Genomic DNA, 27450 nt, shown 5'->3' with positions numbered 1-27450 from the left:
CACCTTGCAAGAGGACAGGGCTATTTATCTTAACAAAGATATGTGTTGTTGCTTGTGTTTAAAAAAGCTTTTTTTTTTTTCTTGTGCCGCAGTGTTTTTAAATCCAGCCTTCCTTTCCTTGTTTTAGGTAAACCAAAGATAAGCTTTAGCATTAGAAAAATATAACTAGGCTTGCTACTTTTCGATTGTAATCGGTAAAGCTCATTAAACGTCAAATTCCCCAAAAATATGAGTTTGACTGAAATAAATTTATATGTGATAAATGTCGGTAAAACCACTCGCTATTTTTTTTTACTTTCTTACCAAAAATAATAATTTAAGAAATCATCTCTAGTTTGTGTAGGTTTTATACTTGCTGTCTGTCCCGTCTCCGTTCCGCTCTGAATGGCTAGGGGTCGCTGTCAGTCATATCAGTGGTTCCTTAATAGGCTAGTGTAGTTTTACCGTCAGTCATTTCATCCTGTCCTGACAGATCTCGTTGGCTGAAGCAGCACTAGAATGCTCTCATTCGTTTAAATGACTGTCAGTCATCAGACCAACTGTGCACTTCCATTTGCCAGCTACAGCGCTTGTCATTAAAAGCGTCTACTTTGAAATTAGCGGGTTAAGGTGTAGGTAAGCGTTTGCTATTATAGGTATATACAGTGACAGTTACTAGTTTGATTTGAAAATGGGGAGCATGAGGAAAACACTTAATGAGTATTGTGCACAATACCCTGCTCGACGGCAGAAGTCCCAGCGGCAGGACGAAGTGGGTCTGTCTGCCTTGCCTCCAGTGAGTCCAGCTGTGCTTAAGGAGAGGGGCAGAGCGGTGTGAGGCTATGTGGTCCAGTGGTTAAAGAAAAGGGCTTGTAACCAGGAGGTCCCCGGTTCAAATCCCACCTCAGCCACTGACTCATTGTGTGACCCTGAGCAAGTCACTTCACCTCCTTGTGCTCCGTCTTTCGGGTGAGACGTAATTGTAAGTGACTCTGCAGCTGATGCATAGCTCACACACCCTGGTCTCTGTAAGTCGCCTTGGATAAAGGCGTCTGCTAAATAAACAAATAATAATAATTTTAACAAATGCCGCAAGAAACTATATTCATCCACCAATACATAAAAAACAGCACCTTAAACTGCAAACCCAAGAAGCAAATATGTCCTTTAGCTGTGCTTTTATTGATTTATAAACACTCAGTCAAGTTATCTCATCTCTGCAGTGTAATTTAGATATGGGAAAATATCTGTGAAATATATTGATTGCATTATTGATTGAAAAGCCAATTGCTGTTGCAGTCCTGTTTTACAATTTAAATCCTGACACAACTTGACATATGAGCCTCGATTTTGATATGTGATAACATGAAAGCATTCATAACCAGCCCTCTATCAACTTGTAGAATTTGCAGTACAGTAGTGATGTTATCAGGGTTGTTTTGAGTTCCACATTCAAAAAATGCCTGTAGCCTTAGCAGAGAAGGGGTTAATAAACTGTTGCATTTGAGAACCTGGAAAACCTGTGTGATTCTGTCTTCATTTCCACCTAACGCTACAGTAATTTAGGTATATATTATTAATTTTAAATAAATCTTTAGTAGCTTGAATATTGTCTTGCAGACTATTTCTTTGGATAGAAGTGGGAGCGTTTGTGGGTGTGGGTACATCTAATGTTTTACACATATATAAATCTCCTGAAAAGAAACAAGTGTGTTTGCTAGTATGTTGTTGATAGGTATGAAAGTTTACTTATGTTTTGCTTATCTTTGTTTTGTGCACGTTTTACCTTTTTTTGGATGTAATGTTTAGTCTCTTGTCGAACATGAAAATCATTAAACATTATATCTCCCTTGCATCCCAGTTTTCTTTACTATACATAACAACATTTGTAGTAAGCTGCAAGAAACTGTGTTTGTCTCAAAGCAGAGCATGTTCTGTCCAGACCAAAAATACATCCAGTTTGACAAGAAATACAAGCACTGATGTACTAGCACTTTGATATAGTGATTTTTTCCGTCTATATTGTGTCATTTTAAGGTCATTCATTATTATGGAAATTATGAGCTAGACATGCAAGTGGATTTTATTTGTATTAGATTGTAGTGTTTTGTATTCCTTGCATACATGCTAGTAAATTGGTTCAATTTGTTTGTTGCTACATTGTAGTCTATTTTATGTAGCCTACACCTTATGCTAGAACATATTTATCCTCTTTCTTCAAGCGGTTTATTGTGTAAGTATTTTATTTTAAAATAAATTACTATTTGCGGTTTACAAAATCACATGCACATGCAAATCATATATAGACTAGAGAGAGTAATCATGTGGTATAGAATTCAAGACCTTTCGCATTGTTTTAGTGCCCTGTCCGGACAGTTTTGTTTTGGCATGGCTTCCACCCACTCCTTTTAAATTAGCATGTCCATTTGCTGTCCTCAATGAATACAGTAACTTGCAGCCACTAACTTGTAATCAGTGGATCCACATAACTGCAAAGGTAAGAACGTTAACGAGTGTGTGTACTTGTTAAAATATTTGTATAAATGTATTGGATTATAGCCAAAATCAATTTGAATCATCTATATGAGACTAGGACTGTAGATGAATGTTTGGTGAAGATTTGTGCAAAATGAAGCTAGTTATCATGTTCACCATGTGGGCTACAATGTGACAGGCAGAGATGGACGGACAGACAGATACGATCAGTGCTCTAGATAAGGTTTTGGGTCTGGGAGTAACTTACCCTCTAATTTTAACACTGAGAGAGTAAAATGTATTTTCAGGGGGTAAAATGAAACACTACCTTGAAGTCATGAGTAATCTCGATAAATACTGTACAATCTTTAATGGTAATAGGGTAGGAATTAAAAATTTAAAAAGAGCCTTCTATTTTAACTACAATATTACTTTGAACTACTGTACAACCATCTGCTCAGCACATTTTTTTCAAGGTATCAGTGACAGGACAGTACTCTCAATGAAAAATGTCCGTATTAAAAAGGAAGCAAATAATAAATCAGTCGCCCCTATACCAACAATGGTATAGGAGAAGCCAATACCGGCGGGTTGCAGTCCCAAACAAAAAGACACTCCAAAACCACAATCCTCCGAGCACGAAACTGTGCTCTGTAGGTCCTGGGGAAAGTGGTGCTCATGTCCATACTGTGCTTGTGTCGTGAAGGATGGTGCTCAGGGTTTCCGTGCTGGCTCTGTGGCTGCAGTTCCTGGGTCGCTCACTCCTCCTCTGTAACAAAACAATAACAAACACAGCACTCCAGCATGTCAGAATTGTCACTGTAAGGGGCCGTACTCACGAAACTGCATCCCCTTTGTACCACCAAACTCCTCCCTGCAACCAGCCCGTTGTCATGGTTTATCCAATCGCTGCCTGGCCCATATTTGATCTCAATGGAGTTGTTCAGAGTACTTGCAGCTACGCACTTTCCCCAAGATGGCCCACTTCTGGTTCCCACCTACCGTCGGGTCCACCAGTCGAGCCTTACTATTATAGGCACCTTTTTTTAGCGGTTGCCTCTGACGATGGTTCTAGTTGGATTTGTAGCTGGACTGGGGTATTTGTACTTCAACCTGTGTAGTTGAATTTTTTTATTCTTATACAAAGGCAACAGGGCTAGTCAGATTGGATAATGTTCGTTGGGTTGTTTTTTCTTCTGTACAGTTTCCTAGTAATGGAAGACGTATTCTGGGAGAGGTAGTTGTTAGTGGAAGTTTCAGGGGAGGCAGGAGGGGAAGCAGACAAGCTGTGCTGCAAAATTGCTATGCATATTTTTTCCCAATAAATTTAAATTTAGTGCATATTTCAGTTTTTTTTAATGCGTAAAAACAGCAGGTACGCAACTTATCTGGACTACTGGATACAATTAGGTGAAATTGTGAAAGGAAAGGCTGATGTGACATTGCCAGTACAGGTCTGTTTCAGTCAAAAAGCTAAGTTTTTGCCCTTCCTGTTTGCCATATATGTTTTTAGGCATAACTGTTTTCAGTGTAAAATATGAATATATAAAAAATAATATTGTATAATGGCTTAAATAGGGACTTTAACAGATATTCTGGTGGGACGGAACAGGGGGGAGGTGCCCTAGCTCCTGCCCCCTGAACCACAGTCCAAGAATACAACAATAGAACACACATGGGAGAAAGTCATTTAAGCCTTTACTCTGTTCTATTAGTTTCAAAACTCCAAAAAAAACATTTTAAGAATACATAAAAGTCCTTAAATAAATTAATAAGTGGTTTATTTTCAAGTGTTATAGTTTCAGGGAAAAGAATGGTGCTTCCGATAGTTTAGAGTAAAGGGCTTTGTGAATTCCCCCCGCATTTGCACCACTGGTTCTATTGTTGTTTTTATCTACATAAGCAATGTGTGTATGATTATGCTATAGAAAGGGAAAAAAGTAGAACTTAATTATATGAACTTTTATATAGCATGCTTCATTGACTATTTAAATGTGCTTCTTCAAGGCTGATTGCAACTTTAACCTCATTTTCAGTAAAGAAGAAAAGCCTCAAATTTGCCAGACCTTGAATTTGTTTGTTGAATTATGCAGTGATCAGTCAATTATTCATCTCTCCCAGTCTGTGATGGCTATGCTTTAAAAGCATGCAAAAATTGGGCTATAGAATGCTGTGCTGTGTCAACACATTTTACTCTGCTTACAAGACACATTTTTGTTTCAATGTCGATTCTACTTTTCTTTATGCTGGCTTGTAATAAGGCACCTGTTACAAATCAATTGCACTGTGTATCTTCATGGTCACAAGAAATAAAAATAAAAATAAAAGTTTCACTTTTCATAGTTACTGGGTAATTCATGAATTAAGCCATTATGTACTAGTGCTTTACTGGACAAGAAACTGCTCCAGAAAATGATGAAATATGATACTTGTCTTAGGATGGGGCTTGTCAACAGGTAACACCAGAGGCCAATTTCAACCCAGGATACACAAGAACCTGGGGGACTTTTTTTTATAGGTTTAGTTAGTGTACACACATATTTTAGTATACATGCATGAAAAAACTGTTGCACTGAATCATCAGCTAAGTCTCAGCTGATTGAAATAAACTTTCAATCTGCATTGCTTTCTAGTGAACACAATTGGTGGTAATTATAGTTGGTGGTAATCATATTCTATGAGCATGCACTTCAGGTTACAAAACAAAAAAACTAGGCACACTACTCATTATATGAAGGTAAAAAAACATTATTTCGTAGTTTATGTATAAATGTTCTTGTATTTTGGCAAATGTGTCTGATTATACACTATTCATAAATAATATAGTTGCAATAGATATGCCACTAACATCAAGATAAATAGAAAAAAAGTGACTTTTGCTGCAGGTGGTTTGTCAGGCAATGGGAAAAGTATCCAAACAAATGTGAGTTTCCCTTTCAAAAGAAAATATCTGCCAGTTTCAAAGACTTGAAAAAACAAGTGTCGACCATGCCCCATAAATCACAACATATTGCAATTCTGAAAGAGACCATAGAAACATCACTCAGAGGGATGCCTGCATGATGGTGCTCCTGCATGCAGCGCTCACAAACAGAAGGTGATCTTCCAAGCTTAGATACGCTTCAGTCATTGAGGAGTGGAACAGTATCCCTCAAGAGCTAGATACTGTGATCCACAGTAGGCTGCAATGAGCGACTGTGTATTACTGTTATATGCAGTGTATTTTCTAAGTTATGCTGTATATCATACATTTTTCTCTGAATAATGAGTAATAGCTAAATTACTTGTGTATTACTTGTACTTGGAAAAAAATTGCATTACTCGTTATGAATGCTCGTTTGTGCTCAGACTAGGGCACACCTCTATTTTTTTACCATTTGTTTGAAAACATAATTATGGTGTTTTGAGTGAACCTCAGAGTTGCTCCAACCATTGGTAACAAGCCATAGAACTGTTCAAAGAAACACTCTCAATGTTGTACTTTATTTAATTGTCAAACACTCTGTCTGTTCTGATTATAAAATTATACATAGATAAAATTAAACATAGATTTGAGTAACTGAAAATATGAGTAAAGTACTAATTACCTCAAAAATAGAAACTACATATACAGTTGTGTTCTCGCTCTGTAGGTGTACTTAAAAAGATCCAGCAGTTTCCTTGCTGGGGTTGGTTACCACAATGTTACACCAGGAGGCAGATTAAATCTAAATTCTGTGTGGAAAAATGTTTGTATTATAAGAGAAACAGCAAAATACCCTTACAATTATTAAAACAAATCCCCCAATCCAAGACTAGTGTTAATCAGAGTACAGTATGTGAAACTAGCTGAAGTGTTCCACTTGATGAAAAGTGTACAAGATAAAAGGTGACACTCTTATCCATAACCAATTAAACATTCCATTGTGGTTGTCAATTAATTTATAATTTTTCTAATGCAAATGTGAAAGCAGCACAAACCAGCTTAGAAAGATTTTGAAAACCAAAAGTACCGTGTTTATTAGTGTATATAAGGCCGTGGGTTACCTTCGGTTCCCAGGGATCCGTAGTGTGGACAAATGAAACAGGCCAGGCGCTTGATCTTGCTTACAGTCTTTGTCGGGGTTTTATTAAACAGCGACTCCAATATACAGGCTCAGCAATAGTGGAAACACACAACGTAGTTGGCCAGCAGACAATATAGAAACTGTGATGCGACTACAGTTAGAAAATGATAAAAGTAACGGGATGCAGTCGGGATTAATCTGCACTCTACCACGTCTCCCGCACAACCACACAACTCCTCCTTTCTCTCCCAGCATTCTCTCTCCTCTCTAGCTACGGGAGCTGTTCAGGTACAAAATAATATACACACTAACAAAATACTGTAATTACTGCTAGATTCATTATAACGGCTCACAGTGTACATGAAAAAACTTGTTTTCCTGTAGCACGCACACACACAAACACACGGGTTAAAATAATCTAACCCCACTTTGCGGTGATCAGCACAATGCCTTATAGTATAGAATCGTGGGGATATTACAGCAATACAGAGGAAAGGTACAAATAACAGCTTCATAAACTCTGAAACTTGTATAAATAAATCATGTAGATGGGAGCAGTTTGCTTATCTTGCAAAGAAAAATATGGGGAAAAATGTGCTTGTTAAACAAAATGTGTTTTTATTATGTTTTTCAGCACAGTAACTCAAGATAGAAACATAGCAGCTGCATGTCAAATCACAAATTATTCAGCATTGTTCTTGTAGTAATGTAAAAAGCTGACTGTTCTATCTGTGCTAACATAGTGTAAGTTAATTAAGGGAAATAATAAATACAAGATGGGAGATTTCAGACAGTTTTATTAGCAGATTGTTGAAAAGAAAAGAAAAGAAACTACAGTAAAACGTGGATCCTCACATTTAAACTGGACTCAAAGAACTAGGATACCATAGAAAAAAAACTTGCATTCTTGAATTATGATGTAAAAACAGTTTTCTCATTTTGTACAGATTGTGTACAACAAAATTTGTAATAACCTTTTTTTTTTTTTTTTTTTTACTTTTAGAAAACGTTAAATATATAGATAAAAATAGACAATTTTCATAGGTCCTACGTGAAGATGAGCATTATGATCTGTTCCAAGGGCTTGCATAGAGTGCAAATGTGGCTATAAGACAGGACAGCCTGACACAAATATTGTTAAGATAAAAAAAGCACCATGAACAATAACTTGGAAAAGCAACTGTATGATAAACAGTGGAATAACAACAATAACTTATAATGCAGTCTTTCTAGAAATCAAATATTTGAATGCTCTTTCTTGCTCCAACCACTTCTTAAATCCCTTTCTCTATAAATGTAATTTTGACTGTTCTCGACAGCAGGAAATGTACACATTTCTTAACCCAATAAATGCTAAGTGGTGACTCTATGCAAGGTGTGGAGTGATGAGAAATGCTACAAGGTACAAGTATTGTAAATCGCTTTCTTTTTTTTTTAAGTGAGAAATACACAGCCAACAAGCTATTAACCCTGTAAAGACTAAAGCCCAAAATATTTTCAAATTATTTTCAAATCACACTTATTCAGTCAAAACCCTTTAAAGAAAATACTTTATTAATGAGGTGTTTTAATAAACACAGTTTTATAGTGATAAACAGTATGCTTTAATTCTGATATAAATAACCATCTCCCTTTTTGAAACCATAACCATTTCATGGTTAGCTGCTGAGGTGACTATTCATATCAGGACAAAACCAACACAATCCATTTTTTTTTACTGTATTTCGACAGTTTTCTATCCTTGATTCACAATATCTCACTATTAACTTAAAAAAAAAAAAAAAAAAACTTTCTGGTGGAATAAACCATCTGCTTGTACACGTTTCTAAAAAAAAAAAAAAAAAGCCTGAGGCAAAAATGGACATACAGTAAACAGTTCTCTAACTGATTGACAGCTGATCCTTAATACATATCTGCATGTATGAATATGTTAAAGATGTATAAACAATGTGATATTTGTTTTAGCGATTTCTGAACTCTGTGGCTGAGGTCACTGTTTGATTAAAACGGACATTTACAGATGTATTTCCTTTGATGTTGAAGGCTTTGGAAAAGCAAGCTAGCTGTTAAAGAAACACCTAATAAAAAGACTTCAGATATTACAGTCCCATAAGAGACAAAGGCTAAACCAAACTGCAGCGCATCAAAGAAGATATTTATTAAATTGTATTATAGTTTATAAATAACCAAAATAATATTACTAATATAAAATGCATATTAGTAGCTTTTGAACTGTTTTCGACTTTCAAACTTAGACTTAAAAGATGAATGAATCATTGCGAAATAAACAGAAAGCTACACTACAAAGGTAAGTACTGTGTCGTAGGTTTACTTCCAGTTATCTTCACAATATAGACAGTGAATATTACACAGAAACAAACCTTGCCAAATACAAGGGAAGGAGACATGTAAGCGATCACTCAGCTTTACTTTCGGTTTAATCAATGCATCAAGTGTTCTTTAAGTCAATGCTGTCACAAGGATGCTTGATGCTGCTAGAAAAGTAAACTGGGTATCTGATTCACAGCACAGTCACAAATAAGAAGTATTCAGGGCTTCTGTTGTTGTGTGTGTGTGTGTGTGTGTGTGTGTGTGTGTTTTTATATTCCAATCATATAATACCATGACTCCAGGACAAACATTTACATGCCTGCATGCGTTAAAACTAAAAAGGCAGTTCTCTGATATCAGGGTGACAAAACAAAATAATAAAATTGTTTTTTTTTGTTGTTTTTTTTAAATGTGAACTTCCAATTTTAATGTTTTGTTTCCTAATAAATCTACTGCATACATAATACCTTCTTTCAATAACTTGTTTTTATATACATACCATCTTGGTTATCATTAATTTTAAAAACATCCCATCACTTCAGATCAAGAATATACAATGTGGTGAAAAAAAAAAGACAGTGAATTGCATTTTTCCTTTCAAATTTAAAAACCTTTGAAATCAAAGTTTATTATTCATGTGTAGGCTTGAACACGCAGTCTAATCAAACACTTCTTCAGAAGCCTTCCCAAACTTGTGTATTTGACAAGAAGTGTAACAGTTTTTAAGTTGTTTGAAAAAAAAAGATGAAAAAAAAAGATGCAGGTTCGATTTGAAGCTTTCTTGCTGGTTTGAGTACAGTATAAAAGTCTTCAACTTTACACTATTGGGTTTAAAAAAAGGTTTCCAGGTGTGCTGCTGGATTTTTCAGTCTGCTGTGCTCAGTGTCCAGCTTTCACTGCAGAATGTATTAGGATTTACAAAAGGCAGTAGGCCCCAGTTTCAATGCCCAACAGCAGCTAATCAGTCATTGTTTTGTGATGAGTCTTTTATATTTATGAACCTTTTAGCCTTGAGTACGGGTGGTAATTGCAGCACTCAGATGTATTCATCACTATTTTGTTGTTGTTAGAAACAAGTGGATATGCCAGCTCAAATAACTTGCTCTGAATGCTCCCTCAAAAGCTTCTTTTTTTGTTGTCATTTTTAAGTCTTTAATTTAGTCACAGAACAGCCTCTGCGTAGTTGGTTCAGTACATCACTGAAGTCTTCAGAAAAAGTCTTCCATCTGAAATATGAAAATAAAAATATGTATTTTGAGTCAAGGTTTACTGTGTTAGTCTTGTAAAGTAATGTAAACACCTGTTGTATTACAGTAACAGATAATGTACTTGGATCCTGGTAATATACAGGTGACAACGATTTCATTTCAATTCTAGTTATGTATACCATATAAGAAAACAAGTTTGAATACAAGAAAAAGCAGTCATGAATTCAGCCATTCATAGTTTTTTTTTTTTTTTTTGTTAAAACTCCATTTCAAGTGTGGTTAGAATCAAAATGGAGAATAAATCAAAACAGCACAGGGAGTCAGAGTGTTCTGGTAATGAATCCCAGCACATACAATGAATCAGGGAACAGGCTGTCGTTCTGCTGCACACAGTTACACTTGCTGACAGATTCTGCATATCAGTTCATTTCACCTAGAAAAAAAGTGTATTTAAATCAAACTTTCTGATAGTTTGTGTGCTGGAGAGGTGGTGGAGGAGTATTTGGCATACAGTTCTGACGCACTATGATGTATAAAGTGTAGTGAAAATAAACATGTCTAAAGCCCCTTTCACACACAAATGCCAGTACTGAGCCATCTCAAGAGACTTAAAAAGACCTATTCATACAGCACAAAATTGCAGCATCTATGCTGGTATAATACCATCATAACCCTTTCACACAACCAAAAGGATCATGGAAAAAAAACTTTCAAATATGCCAATCAAAATATAATTCCCATGGCATCAGAAAGCACTTCATTGAACAAAAGAAATAAACAACAATAATAACACTGTTTTGGTGGATTTGGCTTTTTGTTTGCTTTTCATTTTCAGTTATATTACACAATATAACAACATGTTAAAACACCAAATTGCAGGAGCTTCAGGCACACTGAAGGTCTCAAGTTTTAATGCGAAGAAGGTGGTGCAGTATTGTTAAAAGAAAGAAATTCCAGCTGTTTGAACAACAGCAGAGAGTGAAAATATTGTGGATATTTGCCTCATATAAAGGATGCTCGTGTGAACGCTCAGTTTGGGTAAGGGAATGCCAACACGGCGGTGCATTTTTATCTGTACATCAGGTATACAGTCACGTAGGGTGTTGCGTTTTGATCCAAGACCACTTGAGCGCTACAGTGCCGGCATAGCTGTTTACACAGGCAGTTAAGACAGGTCTGTGCCGTCTCTGAACTGCCTCGCAAGGTGGTTCAGCACCATCATAAAATACATCAGCTCTGTGTCAGTATAGGCAAGTCACACAGCCCAACATGCTGCTTCTATGCTGGCTTCGAGCCGTAATATCTAGTCTGTGTGAAAGGGGCTTAAGAAGTCCAAAAAGGAAACAACAATGAAAACAACTGTGTCCAATCATTTTGTTCAGTACTAAACATAAATAATGATCTCTTCCATAATTTAGCCATCTGTCCACCTTAACTTATCACAAAGCAGACCTTGTTGTTGTATGCAATCTTTGGATCATACTCATTTTGGTAAATGAAAGTTGTGAAATTTAATGTGTATTATACTGTAGTACTATAGAGGGAATGGATTTGGCTCACAGCCTTGTGCACGCTGGGGCATGTCAAAGTTCTGAAATCAGAAAGACAGGGTGGTGTGGGGTCATCACCCCTGAGGAGTTGGGAAAAGAGAATTAAAGGAGAATCTGTTTCATAAGATAGGAGGTTTAGTTCCAGTTGTGGGACTAATTGATACTGAAGTATCCTTTCAGTGACTGAAGAAGTGACATTCCAGCAGGTTTTGGTGGGACATTTAGAACCATAGAATTGCAGCCAAACCTCAATGTACTGTTTGCTAAAATAGGAACACCAAGTGATTTCCAAATAGCACATTCTATATTGCTGAATTTAATTATGGGTACCTAGAGGTGCTATAATGGCTCCACAATGAACAGGTCAAGTCATTTTCTAAAAAAAAAAAAAAAAATAGCTTTACTTTTAAAACTGGTGTGACTAGGCTTAAAAAACATTTCAGTTTATTAATGTCTGAAAAACCATGTGATGTGGGAATAGAAGAGAAACAGTACGTTATCAATAGTATGTAAAATATCCTTTCTAAATTCCAAATATTTTTATTTAGCAAATGTAATTTGTTATTCTGATGGAATTAGGGTGATGACAGTAAGAGAGTCAGTATAAAACTCAATTACATCAAGTGGATTATTATTAAAAGGAGTTCAGTATAGGACCTTATTGACAAAACTTTACACAAGTACTGAGTACAAATGTGCTACAGTGGCTCACATTGCTGAAACATTCAACACTGGCCAAGGCTAATCCGTGTCCCCTCATAATGTTCCTGGAGAATTTGATAAAATTTTTTTTAAAAAAATGACATCATAACTGAAGCTACTGTAGTAAACACTTAATACAGCAGTCCATTGTATCATGTTCCAGTAGTCAGGGCTTTAGAGCAAAGCACTATTTCACACTTTCAAGTTAATCTTTGTAGACTGAGACACCTTAAAAGATATTAGTAACAAGATTCCCTGGTTTCTACTTAATAAAATATTCAAAGTAACACGCCAGAATTAAAAAAAAAAAAAAAAAAAAAAAAAACGTAAGTGTTTCAAACATTTCTTGTGATATGCTTTGTTTGAACACAGCACTGCACTCATGATTCAAAGCACTTAACAAATTACATTTCCTGTAAGGAAGCAGCGTTATTGAAAAAGGCAGCTCCTGTTCTCAGACGTTATCTCCAGACACCTGTAATCTAACAAGCTTTGTCCATTTTCAAAGAACACTCGTACGTGCATGCCTGAGCGCACATACGCTGTCTGTCGTGGAGCTGGAAAGAGCATCTGTTAGGCACGGCTCAGGAGTTTATTTGATGTATGTTACTCGTATGTTTAGTATAAAAAAAAGAAAGATAAGGAAACGAATTGTAACCAGCATTTTCTTTGTTCAGCCCTGTAACTAAATTATTTAATTTTAGAGGAAACTCAAAAAGAAGTGATGACAAGCTATAACGGGATGTTTCGTCAAGCTTTTGACAAGACACAAGGGCAAGTCAAAATAGAAGCAAACAAATATCTGGGAACAGACTGCAGATGCAGTGCTTTGAAGCAGTCGAGAAAATGTTCAGCACAGGAAACAACTAATTAGACTTGAGCCTTTCTGTGATTTATTTTTTAGTTTTAATTAAAACCTTATTTTTAGATTGTTATATTGGGGATACAATTTGTGTGTGTGTGTGTGTGGCACAAGATCAGGGGATGCACAAACTCTTTTCATAATTGGCTACACTAGAATGCCTAAACATTACTGGATTCTGTTTTTATATATATATATATATATATATATATATATATATATATATATATATATATATATATATATATATATATATATTGTTAACTTACTACTTAGTTTAGCATGACCAACCTTGATTCAAGTAGTTTCATGTGAAAAGAATGAAACCATATCTCACAGGGGAAACTTGTAAAACCAAGCCTGCACCCTCTCTACATCTAAGGACTATAACACAATGTGCTATTTTAAATATGACACCACTACAATTTCGATGTTCAACTCAAAAGTGCAGTTTATTAATAAACATGTTCATTTTAATTAAAGTACCTTTGACCTACATATATATTTATTCAGCAGCCCTGTGAACTTGGCTACTGTTATTCTGTTTTCTTTTCAGAGAACAAAAGCTGTTCCAGGAAAAGACAAACACAAGGGCTAATTACAAAGCAAATCTGAATCTCCAAGGCATTGCGTTCTGGCCATTTCTATTCAAGCAACACTATGGGATTCTGTGTAAAACTCATTTCAGCGTGAAGTCATTGCTAAAAATAATCAGTGTGTGAATCTGCATGGCTCACAGTGTCCAGGCATGAATTATTCCTATACTCATGCAGCTGCTTCAGTCTGCCTTAGTGACAATCAAAGAGCTTGCACTTTGATTCATACTGTACAGAGGGATGAACCTGACTGAGCTTATAGACTCATAATGTCAGGGTGGTGTACAGTACACTGATCAGAATCTTGGAACAACCATTATAATTATAATAACTCATTTGAAGGAAAACAATAGGTATTTACATTCTCCCTTTACTGAATACAGTAGAGTGTCCTCAAAGTTTCATATTTAGTTAGGGCTCATTAGTAACATCGCACAGGCAGTGTGAAAACTATGAAGTCAACGAATATGTAAGGGTAATGTCATCATTTAAATCCTTGTCAACAAAACAAAATGTTTATTCAGCACAATTTCATACTTTAACAGCCATTAAAGAAATCCACTATTAACAATCCCTAAGCTTTAGATTTTTGCTTTTATATGTAAGCTCAGGCACTCTTAAACCACTTCAGTACTGTGTAGTGCAAGGTTAATTGATGTGTACTTTAACTGTTAAGTGTCTGTTGTTGTTAAAGCCTGTTTATGTGTATGTGATGCATTTACAAAAATATTCCAAGAGAGTACGGTACATCATCAATTTTAAGATGACTGCTCTGCTGTATGTGTAATGCAAGCTATTATAACCCACTTGTCATGCCCTTATCTTTCATCACAAACATTATGCTAGGCATGGCATTATCAACTTCTAGAGAACATCTATCATCTGATAATATGGGTATTCTTTTTACAAGAGCACTTATTTACCCAGAAAGCACACAGTAGCTCCATCTAGCAGGAGTTAGAATTAAAAGAATAGAAAACAACACACTATAAAGGAAGCTCGGGTTGTTACACTAGGAATAAGAAAGCAATACTGACAGGTAAGATTATAAAAGTAACGCCTAATTTTCATGTTAAAAATATGACTTTGATAAATCTAATGTAGCCTAGCATATTAAAAAAGAGTTCTGAAGTCAGTGTTTTTATAAAAGAAAACCCTCATTAAAATATGTACAAATTTTAGCATTTTTTTTTTCATTCAAATCTAGATTAAAGAAGATAAATATTTCATCAGATGCTAAATAAAACAAAGGGAATTTTTGGCTTCTCTCAGCATAAAATTCCTTTGAAAGATTAATTAATACATGTAAATTATGCAGATTATACCCATGCAAATATTTTATAAAGACAATTAAGGAACCATTAATTACTGCCTTTTTTGCTTCAGTGAGATTCAGTCATTTAAATTTAATTTCACTTTAACTGTTTTGATGTTTAATCTTGCAATAAAGAACTTTATCTCTCCAAGCAGGGTCACTTAAACTTGCAAAACACATCAAGTGGCAAGCAACAGAAATCAGGAAAGACATTCTCAGTGCTATGTTTAGCATCACCAGGAATGTGTGACAACATGCACTCCCAGAAGCTAGGAGACTGGAAATCCATGTGAGGTCATTCTTGGAATTGGTTCAAATACTGGAAAAGCAATTAATTTGCATTGGCTGTATTAATACAAGAGAATTAGAAAGTGTGACACAAGACAAATAGAGATAATTAGTCCTCTAAAATGATGTTCTCCTTACTATGTTATTTTTTACAGCAGGAAGTAGAAATTACTACACTGATTTTTGGTTACTAAGGTATTATTTGCAGAAATGATTTAACATTGTCATCAGTAAGATGATGATTATTCAAGGCTTGTGCTAGCACTCCATCCACAGCACAGAGAGATACAATATAGGCAAACTCATTTCGAGCAAAGTTAATGCTTCTTCTTTCCATGTCATCAAAAGACGATCATTGAGTTTATCACAGATGCAAACAAGACTGATTTTGCTTGCTGTCACTGCTTGGGTCCAGGTCACAGCAAGGCAGGTGACACAACTACAAGAAAACATTATTTACAAATACTGGTCCCTGAATCATACCCTGCCTGGCCAGTTACATGACCAGAAGCCCCTTTTTGTGTTTTTACACAGGTTATGAAACATACACAGAATACAGAAATTGGGGTACATTGGTTATAACAATAAGTCAAAACTGTACTGGTTTCTATCATTTGAGGAATGAGGTGACCATATGCATTAATCTATTAACTCACTAAACACTAACCTTCTTAAATAACAGCTACTGTACAATGAAGCTAAACAAGCTTGAGTTATGAAGTAAGGCATCCTGGGTCATATTTTTCCTGGGTATTAATATTGATTTAAGTATTACAGAACACAAAGGCTGGTCCCAAACATGAGTTCAGAGTCACCATGAAACTGGTTATTACAGTGCCTAGGAGCTTCTCATATTCAACACTGAGTCATGAAACATTAAGAGTTGGGCAGTCATTTTTTCCCTCTCACAATTTTAGTTTTGACCCAGAACAAGGCTTCTCAGCATGCCCCAAGTACACTATGAAGTGTTCAAAATAAATAAAAAAAAACACTAAAGACATGTTGTCAAATTATTTGTCTACCATGACAAAATCATCATTGCTGTATACTGTCCTGTACATACCACTATTATGGGAACGGGAAACCAGTAGCAATGTGGTTGTAAGGGAAGCTTTATTTTGGAAGCACACATTTAACTGAAAGGCTCTCTTGCCAACAGTGTGTACATGGAATGTGTTCAGCTGCATGCCAGAGATGATTAATGAGATGATCATGTGAATAAAAATATCAAAACAATCAGGATAATGTTGAAATAGATATCACAGGACTACATACAGCACACGAGACAGCAACAGTAATGAGTTTGTTTTAAACACAGTGTTCAGTGTTGCTTTAATGGCTTATCATTAGAGGGTTTAAAAGTAATTTGATATCAATAATATATGTTAGCATAATAGAGCATGAGGAATAAATTATGTCACTTGACCTTCAAGTAAGCCAACTCCATGCTAAATTATTTTATATTTAGATGTTACACCAGCAGTTTAGCAGTTTGACTAAATCAAATGACATATACCACACCATATTTTATTGAATTTGACAGAAGGCATGCTTTAATTCACACATGTATTTATGTCTATTAACAATGAATAATAATAATACCAAATCTTGATGTTTGGTATATACAACACTTACATGTGTTATATTGCAATAGACTTAATCAGATATCAAACATATGGTAGCAGTTACAGGAAACATGAATACAACAAAATTACTTAAGCTTTAAGATCTATTTATGTTAAATATTTAGATTTTGCTGATTAATCCTGAAGGCTTGCATAACTGAATTAATGTTCATGGCAGACACATTTTGATTTTGTGCCCTTTCATGTTGGAACCTGGTTTCCAGTTGTTCCTTTTAAAGTCTTGGCAAGGCATAATGAAGTAACCTAACCTAACCTAACCTCTTCCTAAAGAGCGCATTTATAGGTCCTTAAGATCACGTTGAAAGGTAAACCTGTCATTAGTAACTGTAGCAGTCTCTAAAAGTGCTTATGTTCTACTATACATTAAGTCCTAAATCCTGACAACAAACCACTTCAATAGATTAAGTTAGCAGCCTATATTTGACAGCGTAATTTGCTCAGTATAATTTTCAGAGTTCCCAACATATAATTGACCTTTATTGTGTTTTTTTTTGTTGTTTTTTATTTTTTGTTTTTATTTAGTCGTCGCCAATGATTTTACCTCAGTTTTCTCCACAATTTTGAATCCCAATTGTATTTTATTAATCCCAGTTCACCGCTGCAACCCCTTGGCAACTTGGGGAATGATGGCTGACACACTCATCCTCCGAAACGTGACCCTGCCTAGCCGTCTTTTTTCGCACTACAGATCCACAGCAAAGTCATCAGACATATAGTGCCAGAGGAATGGCTCCACAGCAGACCTGCAGGCGCCCTGTCAGCCACAGGAGTCACTGGTGCGCGGTGAACTGTGGCTTGCCCTGATGACCTAAGCCCTCCCTACCCGGGCGGCGCTCGGCCAATAGTGCGCTGCCCCCTGGGAAGTCCCGGTAACGGTTGGCAATGACATAGCCTGGATTCGAACCTGCGATCTCCAGGATATAGGGCGCATCCTGCACTCCACGTGGAGCGCCTTTACTGGATGTACCACTTTACTGGAGCCCCAACTGTGTTGTTTTGATCCACCATTTATTTACAATAAAGAAAAAGTAGTGTGGAGTAGTGGTTAGGGATCTGGACTCTTGACCGGAGGGTTGTGGGTTCAATCCCTGGTGAGGGGACACTGCTGTTGTACCCTTGAGCAAGGTACTTTACCTAGATTGCTCCAGTAAAAACCCAACTGTATAAATGGGTAATTGTATGTGAAATAATGTATAATGTGATATCTTGTAACAATTGTAAGTCGCCCTGGATAAGGGCGTCTGCTAAGAAATAAATAATAATAATAATAATAAATAATAAAAAAATCCCTTGTTGCTGTCTCTTTTTATCTGCTTTTAAGGTAACACCATGTAAATGAAGCTAGCAGAATATTAGAGAAAAGTACAGGTGCAGAATGTGTTATGTACTGTAGCACCCCAAGGCTATCTATAAATCAAAGCAGAGGTAGAGCTATGTTGCAGCACAGTAACAATGATGTCATTATTCATTTGCAGTTTATCAACACTTGGCCATCTCCAGAGCTTAAACTATTAGTGGTGCTAAATTATGGGTATACCAAAGGGAGTTAACAGCAAGCTTATAGTTAATTGAAAGTCAATACACAGAGTTTTAGATTGCCACAAACTCTTCATTTAAAATATGCAGTTTCAATTTAAAAAAGGCCCAGTAAGGTTATGAAACATGACTGTCATCCTATCCTTGTTGTGGCTATTACTAGTACCTCCTAAACATTCTAATTATGGATGAGAATCTTTTCTGTTTGCATCATTAGATGGGGAGAGGGATTAAACTGAATTAAATGATTCATAATTATTTGGTCAGACTGCCCATATGGCATGGCACTGAAACAGAAATGTTAAATTAAATGTAACCTTTTTAATTAAAATCAACAGTATAAATTCACACCATTATAATTACACACTTCTGTCCCTCCAAAAAAGGCTTCTTCAATTATACATAAAGCATAGTCTTATACACAGTATACTGTATACTACACAGTACACAAAATCATGGGTTATTTTTTGTTGATACCAATGTGGTAACCAAATTACATTTGTGTCTATGGTTTACATGAGTATGTTGTGTTAATTAGATTATTAACTAATAAAAACATCTTCTTACGATTTATACTCTATTGCATCTCTATAATTCTCAGTTGTCAACAGTTATGTATCCCATTGAGTGATAGCTATCAATAATGTATCCACATGTGGGATACATAGGGAATGTTTGGACCATCCTGTAGCTATATCTTACACAGGTAAAACTAACTTTTGATTCATGCTGATCAATCCCATATGCATTGTATATGAAATGTTTATTTTATCCTTATAATACAAATTCATAACTAAGATAGAGACTGAACCCTGTATAAACTGATCTTGCATAGAAATGTATTGTAATTGTTGTTTTAAGTTAACTATGTAGAGGATTAACACAAACATAGGAACATATGTGATTTGTTGCACACAGTTTCATGCAGATGTACTGTTCTTTACATGATTGAATTGGTATGTAGCACTCAGCCCATGGTGAAAGATACCATATTGTTCTATGTGGTATTTCTTACAGATGTATTTCATACATGAATTAGGGGCAGCGTTGCTAGAGGAGAAGATAAAAAATGGTTATACTCTGGTGTAGTACCTGATGTATTTAATAAATAGATATGTTTCTGGTTAGTCAATTTGTGTGGAATTTCACATTTTGTGTTATCTGTGTAATCAGTAAAACCATGGCAACAAAGGAACAAAATTGAGATTTTTAAATCTCACCAAGCATTTACCTTGACCAAGCTGAAAAAGTACAGAGAACTATTGTACAATCCACTGAAAATGAACCATAATGCATCTCTCCTCTCCCCTGGCACGGAAGTCTGTTACTTGGCAGTTTCTCATCCCAAGCTAACCAATCTAAGGCAAAACTGATTAAGTAAAACTAAAGACCATATTGATTGCTTACTGTCAGTAGGAAGCAAGTGGACAGTCAAGTAATTGAGCGAGCCATTCTGACTCACTGGTTTATGAGGTTTCACTAGTTCAACACATTAGTTTACCCCATGTTAAAGCTGGTGAAGAAACACTTCCTGGTGTGTATTCTGGGCCGGTCAAGAGCCATATGAGTTCAGTGGGCATTATTTTCTCAGTTTAGTCGCTAATGCATTGGGGGCCAAAACCATTACAAGAAAAATGCATAATTTACCATATGATCCAATGGTTTCAATGAATGACATTGTTTTTAACTATTTCTCTGCATGTAAATGTATCAATTCCAGAGTGCTGCATACTGTATAAGCACAGTAGTTACAATACATATATTTTGCCAATGAACACATACAACAGAATTTAATTGTGCTGTCACTACTGGAATGTTATAATATGAAATGCACTTTTTTGGGGGGTGGGCTTGAAGCAGGATCTTTTATTCTATGCTAATAGTATACTAATCATTTAGAGTTGGTCCAGAATTGTTTTGTTGAAAACACATTGAGAAAGGCTGAAGACATATAAAGTACTGTATGATCCTTACCCCATTGCAAATTAGCTGCAAATATGCAGACTTATTTTCTCCCAGACTTAAGCAGCATTCATAATGTGTAAAATCACGATACCTTATTTTGATAGAGCTTGCTTTGAAATAGCACACAATGTCCATAGTACATGTCCATACGTATTATAACTGTTTTTGTATGTTAGATATTATAAACCAATCAGAGATCAAGGGAAAGCCAAACTAAATTGTCATGGCACACCAAATGGATATAATTGTTCATGCACCAATAACAATAGAGGAAAAATACTTGAGCTACGTTTGAAAGAAAATGAATTGTTTATGCAAAAATGATAGGTACATTACATCTCATCAATTATGATTCATTAACTTTAGTAAATGAACACAAAGAGTGTATTAACAAAAAGGGGGAAAAAAGATCAGAATAAGACTTGTAAATAAACACAATGATCTTGACCTTGTTTGAACTTGGATTGATGTGGCCCAGATGGTACGCTACATGCTTGAACAGCGGGCTGAGACTAAGTAAAACTCATGTAGCAGGAAGTAGATTTATAGCTTTCTCAAAACATGTACCTTGTATTGTCCTTTCAGCATCTGTTCTGCCACTGCCACGGTCAGCCTCCATCTCCTGGGTCAAAGACTCTAAAAGAATTGAAAGAGAGAGCTACTCAATAACATTATTGATGTTCCATGTGGAAAAAAAAGATATTCAGAGCCAAGTTTACTATACTGTATCAAACACAGCTGGATTATTAGGGTAGTATTTACTGATTACATGATACACATATACTGTATAAACTGATACATCTTTAAAAAAAAAATAGCTTTCAAAACCACAAGCTGTGATGACTGCTTTTGCATTAATCTGAAGAAATACTTCCCATAAATGTTTCAGTCAGTGGTCTTTATAACGTTCTTGTGGCAAAGTTCCCCGCTCCTGTGTGCATTTGTGTGTTCTGTGTATGTATGTATGCGTGTGTATGTTAATGTTGGTGTATAGATTGGTAAACGGGATATAAACAGGTCTGTGTTTCACGTGTGTTTAAATTGTATATTTGTATTTAGGCACAGGATTGCACATCACGCACATGCATTTAAAATATAATATGCGAGCACGGGGTTGCACAGAATTAATTCACGTGCTGGGATTCAAGTGAATAATTAATTAGTAATTGAATCCCAGCACAACAGTATATATAGATGCACATTTTCATTCAGTCGGGGTTGGGTGTTCGGAAGAGGAGAACGGGTGAGAGAGAGAGGAGTAATTAAGATCGTAAAAGTAAAGAGAAGTGTTTTGTTTGTACTCACTGTGTTTGTTTGTCTCTCCGTGCACCGTTTGTTTAGTGTTAATCCGTTTTGTCTGTCTGTTTATTTTGGCTATAGTGCCGTGTCCTGTTTTTGTGCTGTTTGAAACCTTTTATTTTGTTAATAAACGCTGAGTGCAGCCATTGCACTCAGCTCATCACAACCACTGTCTCTGTATTCCTTCCTGCTTCTGGTCTGACGCCACCCACTCTGGCCGTCTTTGTGACAGTTCTTCATAAAAACTTATAATTGGAATCTTTGTGAAATAATTGTACTAGTTTATTTTAGTACAAAATATCAAATTATATCAAAATAGCTTACTTTTGAATGTTTAGTTATGATTGTACTATAGATGTAATGTTGAGTTTATTTGAATTAATTTTGAGTCAAAAAAAAAAAAAATTATAAAAATGTTACAAAATAATATCTAATATTTTTTTTCTTTTTAAAGTAAGTACCAAAAGTAGGCCTTGGGTTGGTGGTGATTATTTAATAGTTTTTAGAATAAAGATAGCTTTGGTTCAGAACTGATTTCAATTTAAGAAACCCAACGCCTTTTTTTAAATTTATTTTATTGGTCAATCCTACAACCTCAATAGTCATGGCGTTAAAAACAGAAACTTGCCTGCTAACCAGCGGATTCACACATTATATGCATCTAAGGTATTTGGTGTGGCATTTCAACTTTAGCCATCTAGAATTACTGTGTGGATCATCACACTGCCATATTATATAGCATTTTCAGAGTCAAGTGCTTTTTGTATGAGCATTATGGCGCTGCAAAAATTAAAGGGATTTAAAACTCTTCCTATTGAGGGCCCTAAGTCTGTCTGCAGAATCTGCCTGCTTCAGTGGCTGTTCTGCTTGTTCTTGTAGACAAGAATCCCTGTTATAAGTGCTTTTTGTATGAGCAGTATGGATATTTAAAACTCTTACCGTTGAGGGCCCTGAGACTGTCTGTAGAAGCTGCCTGCTTCAGTGGCTGTTCTGCTTGTTCTTGTAGACAAGAATCCCTGTTATAAGTGCTTTTTGTATGAGCAGTATGGATATTTAAAACTCTTACCGTTGAGGGCCCTGAGACTGTCTGTAGAAGCTGCCTGCTTCAGTGTCTGTTCTGCTTGGTCTCGCCTTTTGGTTTCATATTCAAGTGCTTCCTGTAATTTCCTTTTTGCCTTCTTCTCCTTCTTTAACCTCTTCTGAATTATTGCTGGTTAAAAGGATAGATGGCAGGTAAAATGTGCAGAGTGATCCAACTCACAACGTGCAAGACCTCATCTGGGTTGCCACATTTTGTAGTTCTTTCTGCTGCCATCTCTTCACAACTGTGCCCAGTATGAATCTAAATTTAATTCCATATTATTATATATTATGAATTAGCTTTAATTATGATGATTTACCTTCAAAGTGAAATACCCATCTATATGCAACACTTGTATAAAAAATGTAATACATTGGGAGACTTCCGCCATTAAAATGTCTACATTTCAAAATCAGCATGTTAGCTCGATGCATTACTATCTGTTAATGGGTACCTCTGTTTTTCTGCTCCACAGCTAGCTGCTTCTCTATGGTTTCTCTGAGCTCTCTCTCCCTGAATAGCTCCATTTTCAGCTCTGTCTTCTCCATCTGGATCTGCTTCTCTTGGGCTCTGGCGTTGTCGATGGCAACCTTTAAGAGGCCCTGTGAACATGTTTACATTTTTTTAGACATAATACAGTAAAAACTAAACGCAGTAGGGCGGTTCAGCAAGCTGTACTGTACTGTACTATCGAAAGTATTGTCAGGATGGTGAAATCTGGTGTATATCATAGGAAACAACCACAAGGAATTACCACAAGTGTAGGGGCACCAATGCACAGAGCTGGTTTATATGTTGTCCATGTAAGCGGCACCCCCAATACCCGCTTGTGATAAGTCTTGGTATTTCCTTCCATGAGTGATACATACTAACTGTTGCCATTCTGGCAAAAACAAAAGTAAAAAAAATAAATAACAGCTTAACTGACAGTCCTGATTACTTTATAATCAACTTTCTAAAAACATGAAGTCTGTAAAAAAAAACTATTGCCGTCAACCAAAAATGTTTTTCTTTCAAATAATATGAGTTAATTAAATACAATGTATGTTTTATAAGTGTGTTTTATTCCATGTTTCCAATATGTTTTTGGACATTATTATTATTATTATTATTATTATTATTATTATTATTATTATTATTATTATTATTATTATTATCAATAGTAGCAGTACTGTAACCATACAGGACCTATATGTTTTCTACTTCGTAAAATGTAGAAAGGATATACATATTTATTTTGCCTTTGTTGAAATTCATTTTTTTTTTACTTTAGGACTTAATTAAAATAGATCCAATACAAATACATATACATTGTACAACATTAACAACATTCATCTTCATCTCAAAATGAACTTCATGGAAATGTGTTCCGTATCCAGCCAATATAAACAGGTAATTTTATTAATTGGTCTTATCTGCTTCACCCAAATTCAAATCAAAGATGCCAAACCTCAATGTTCTGCTGGAATTCCTCATGTTGATTTATCCCTTCACTGTGTTTTTTACAGAACTGTAACTAAAGGTAATTTTGCAAGACGACTTATTTTACAAATGTGTTGTGGGCCTATACTTAGAATTGATTAATTATAATATACCATAAGCCAGTGTAAACAGCCTGGAAATCATTCCTGTCTGATAGATGTACAAGTCACAAGTGCAATGAGCTGAGCAATCTGAGCCCTCTATATCTAATGCACAGCTGTACACATCACAAAACCAACCTTTGACTTAGGTTTCAGGTCTGCTGGTTTCCCTGTGAAGACTATTGAGGATGGGATGTGACAGCCAGCAATGAGACACTCTAACCAGCGTTGGACAAAGGTGAATAGCATGGAATGAAGTTTAATATGCCTTAAAACTGAGTTAAATGAGTTTCTCAACTATCAAAGGGTTCTGTCCCTCTTCCAAAGAGTATGTGAGTGATATACAGTACATCTCCTACCACGGCTGTAAATACAAAATTAGAGCTAGCGGTATTATGAAAAAGTAAAATGATAACAACCTACATGCACCGTATGCGTATGTAAAAATGTAAGTGTGATAAACGGATGGCCAGACAGAATGCATATTTAACAGTTTGACGATCTTATTTCCTATCACAATTGTTCCATTACCATTATGCATCAATAGCTAATTTACATACATCATTTTGGATTGGTAATCTGCACCAGGAGTACAGTCCCCTGAACTGTCATATTATTTCATATTATATTGCTCTTTTTCATGTTTTCTCATCCTACTATGTTGGCAGCAACTTGCAATTTTATTGATGTATTTATTTTTTCTCAGGTGACTCATTTTGCATAACAACATATCCTTTCATCTCCCTTAATAAATGACCTGCACCAACATCAAAAGCAGAAATAGAACCGGCGAGGGAACCCACAGAATGCCTTTATATGTGTTAAATTCAAATCACAGCTATTAGCTTTTGCATCTATGTTACAATATATTAAGGTAATTCACAATACTAATGTTTTTATTTATTTCAAAGTTATTTCACCAGAATAAATGGTTCATTATGATATAGCATATTGTTTACAACAATATTCATATGCTTACTTGCAACTCATCAACTACAAATCTCTAATGCCAAGAAATTACACAATCACACAACATATATATTTTACAAAGATTGACAGCAATCCCCCTTTAATAGGCTATGCTTATTGAGCTGCAAACTGTTCACTTTTTAAAACAAACATTTAAAAGTTGATTGTATAACCTTGTCATTCTTTTATCTGTTAACCAGTATTTCAGACATATGTGCATTGGGGAAGCATACGAAGAATGAAGAAGACTATTCTTAAAGAGTGTTGGTCAAGTCTCAAACGTGTTGCCGTCTTGAAAGAGATACCTGTATGTTGGTCAGAAGGGTCTCTATCGAAGACAAGCCATCAGGAAAGAGGAAAGGTGATGGGAATCCTGGAGGTAAATGCTGTCCTGCCAGGGAAAGTCTTTCAAAGCTGTCTCTTGCAGTCGGAGTGCAGAGTGGAGTCTCATCTGTAATGAAAACGAAAAGAAAAGTTATGCTTTTCTGTTTTTTTTTTGTTTGTTTTTTTGTCCTAACTATTGCTAGTTATTGTGCCAACAGTACTAACAGCAAATAAAAGTGAACCTCAGTTTTCCTACTCATGTTTGGATATGACTGGTTCTATTCCACCTTAAGATCTATACTATTGATACACATTGTTGAAATTAAAGTGCCCAGATGATCTCTATGTATGTATATACAAAGTTAATACAATTTCATGTGTTTGTGTACCAGAGGCCTGATCTTCTGGCAGTTAATAATTACCAAGTACAGTTAATTATATTTTAAGTACACTGAATCTCTATAATCAGTTAACCATAAATTATGAAACTGGAACCACTATTAATCCCAGGACTAATCACACAGACAAAGGGTACACATAAGACAATTCCAGAACAATTAACCAGTGATCATGGTTTTAAACTGGTCAAACCCAACAAATCACTGTGTGTTTTACAAACATTTTCAGCCAGTTATGTCAGCTAGCTAGGTCATTATGCCTTGTGTGGCTTGTGATAAAACAAAATAATATGCCAATATTCCTTCATAAATGTAAGAATGTATTAAATACCTATAGCATTTAAATACCTAAAGCATATAAATGCTGGTCTATAAAAAAGAAACCTTACACACATGGCATTCCACTTAGTCCTTCAAGCCTTCTCATGGGCTAAAGAGCTCTTAAATAACAAAGGCTGATATAGTGATACATTTTTAGTGTTACCCAGTATCAGCTAAATAATCTTTACCTTCTTTTTACTTTTATCTTTACTGTATTCGACACAATGTATTTGACAAATGCTGGTGTAAATATAAATTTCAGTACCGAGACACTGTAAATTTCTCCCCAATAAGTGTAGCTCTTGTCACTGCTTGAGAACATCCTATTAGATTTTAAAAATCAGCCCAGTTGTTCAGAATGCCTTGTTTAATGTAATATTTATATGTTTATGCACATTTCAACTGAAAGGCCCCAGTGTGCAGGGGTGTTTAGAAAATTGCCTGCTCCACCCAGTCCATATGGCATGTTTGCTCAACCAATGTGAGGTCTACCTTTCTTTTCAACCACGCACATATGGTAAGCCTTAGCTAGCCAGGGCCCTGGGTTTTCAACAGAGGCCATATGGCAATGAGAGAACAGTGAGCCCTCATTTACCTTGTACTAATATGTCATCCTCTCCCCTGACAAAAGGATGAGCAAGTTTGGGCAGATATCTTTGATCTTCGGAAAAGAGTTGTCTACAAAATCAATACTGCAAAGGCAGTTTTGACATGAGCTGTGAAATGGACTCAATATTCTTTTTATTAGGTGAGGTGAATGCTGGTGATGATGTCTCTAAACCTCTTATTGTTACACAGTGATTGATGGTTAATCTATGTGAACATGCTTACATGTTGACTGTTGAGGGGGAAATGCTTTAATGCTTTTTTTTGTTTTTTACAAAGACTTTATTAAGAAGTTCAGAATCTGGTACTATACACTTGAAGAATGTATCCACCATTACAATGACTATAATGAATACAACTGTATCTATAA

At 35.7% G+C, this 27450-nt stretch overlaps 1 protein-coding gene across 9 annotated transcripts in view; it reads right to left on the bottom strand.

Moving 5' to 3' along the window:
• Positions 1–2886: 2886 nt before the first annotated feature.
• LOC117407345 (dachshund homolog 1-like) overlaps positions 2887–27450 on the bottom strand; it is a 170778-nt gene continuing 146214 nt past the window's right edge. For 8 of the 9 annotated variants that reach the window (XM_059029352.1, XM_059029353.1, XM_059029357.1 and 5 more), the window contains 5 exons: positions 25737–25882; positions 23334–23481; positions 22865–23008; positions 21067–21135; positions 7099–10057 (listed from right to left, as the gene is read on the bottom strand). In XM_059029352.1, the coding sequence (XP_058885335.1) occupies positions 10020–10057; positions 21067–21135; positions 22865–23008; positions 23334–23481; positions 25737–25882 (545 nt within the window). In that variant the 3' untranslated portion in view covers positions 7099–10019. Of the gene's footprint in view, positions 3224–7098; positions 10058–21066; positions 21136–22864; positions 23009–23333; positions 23482–25736; positions 25883–27450 lie in introns of those variants that run through there. The other variant, XM_059029354.1, reaches the window with a different exon arrangement.

This window comes from Acipenser ruthenus, chromosome 8 (assembly GCF_902713425.1).
Source record: "Acipenser ruthenus chromosome 8, fAciRut3.2 maternal haplotype, whole genome shotgun sequence".
Lineage (NCBI taxonomy): Eukaryota > Metazoa > Chordata > Actinopteri > Acipenseriformes > Acipenseridae > Acipenser > Acipenser ruthenus.
The sequence above is the reverse complement of the archived record's forward strand: the minus strand, read 5'-3'. Positions and strand labels throughout refer to the sequence as shown.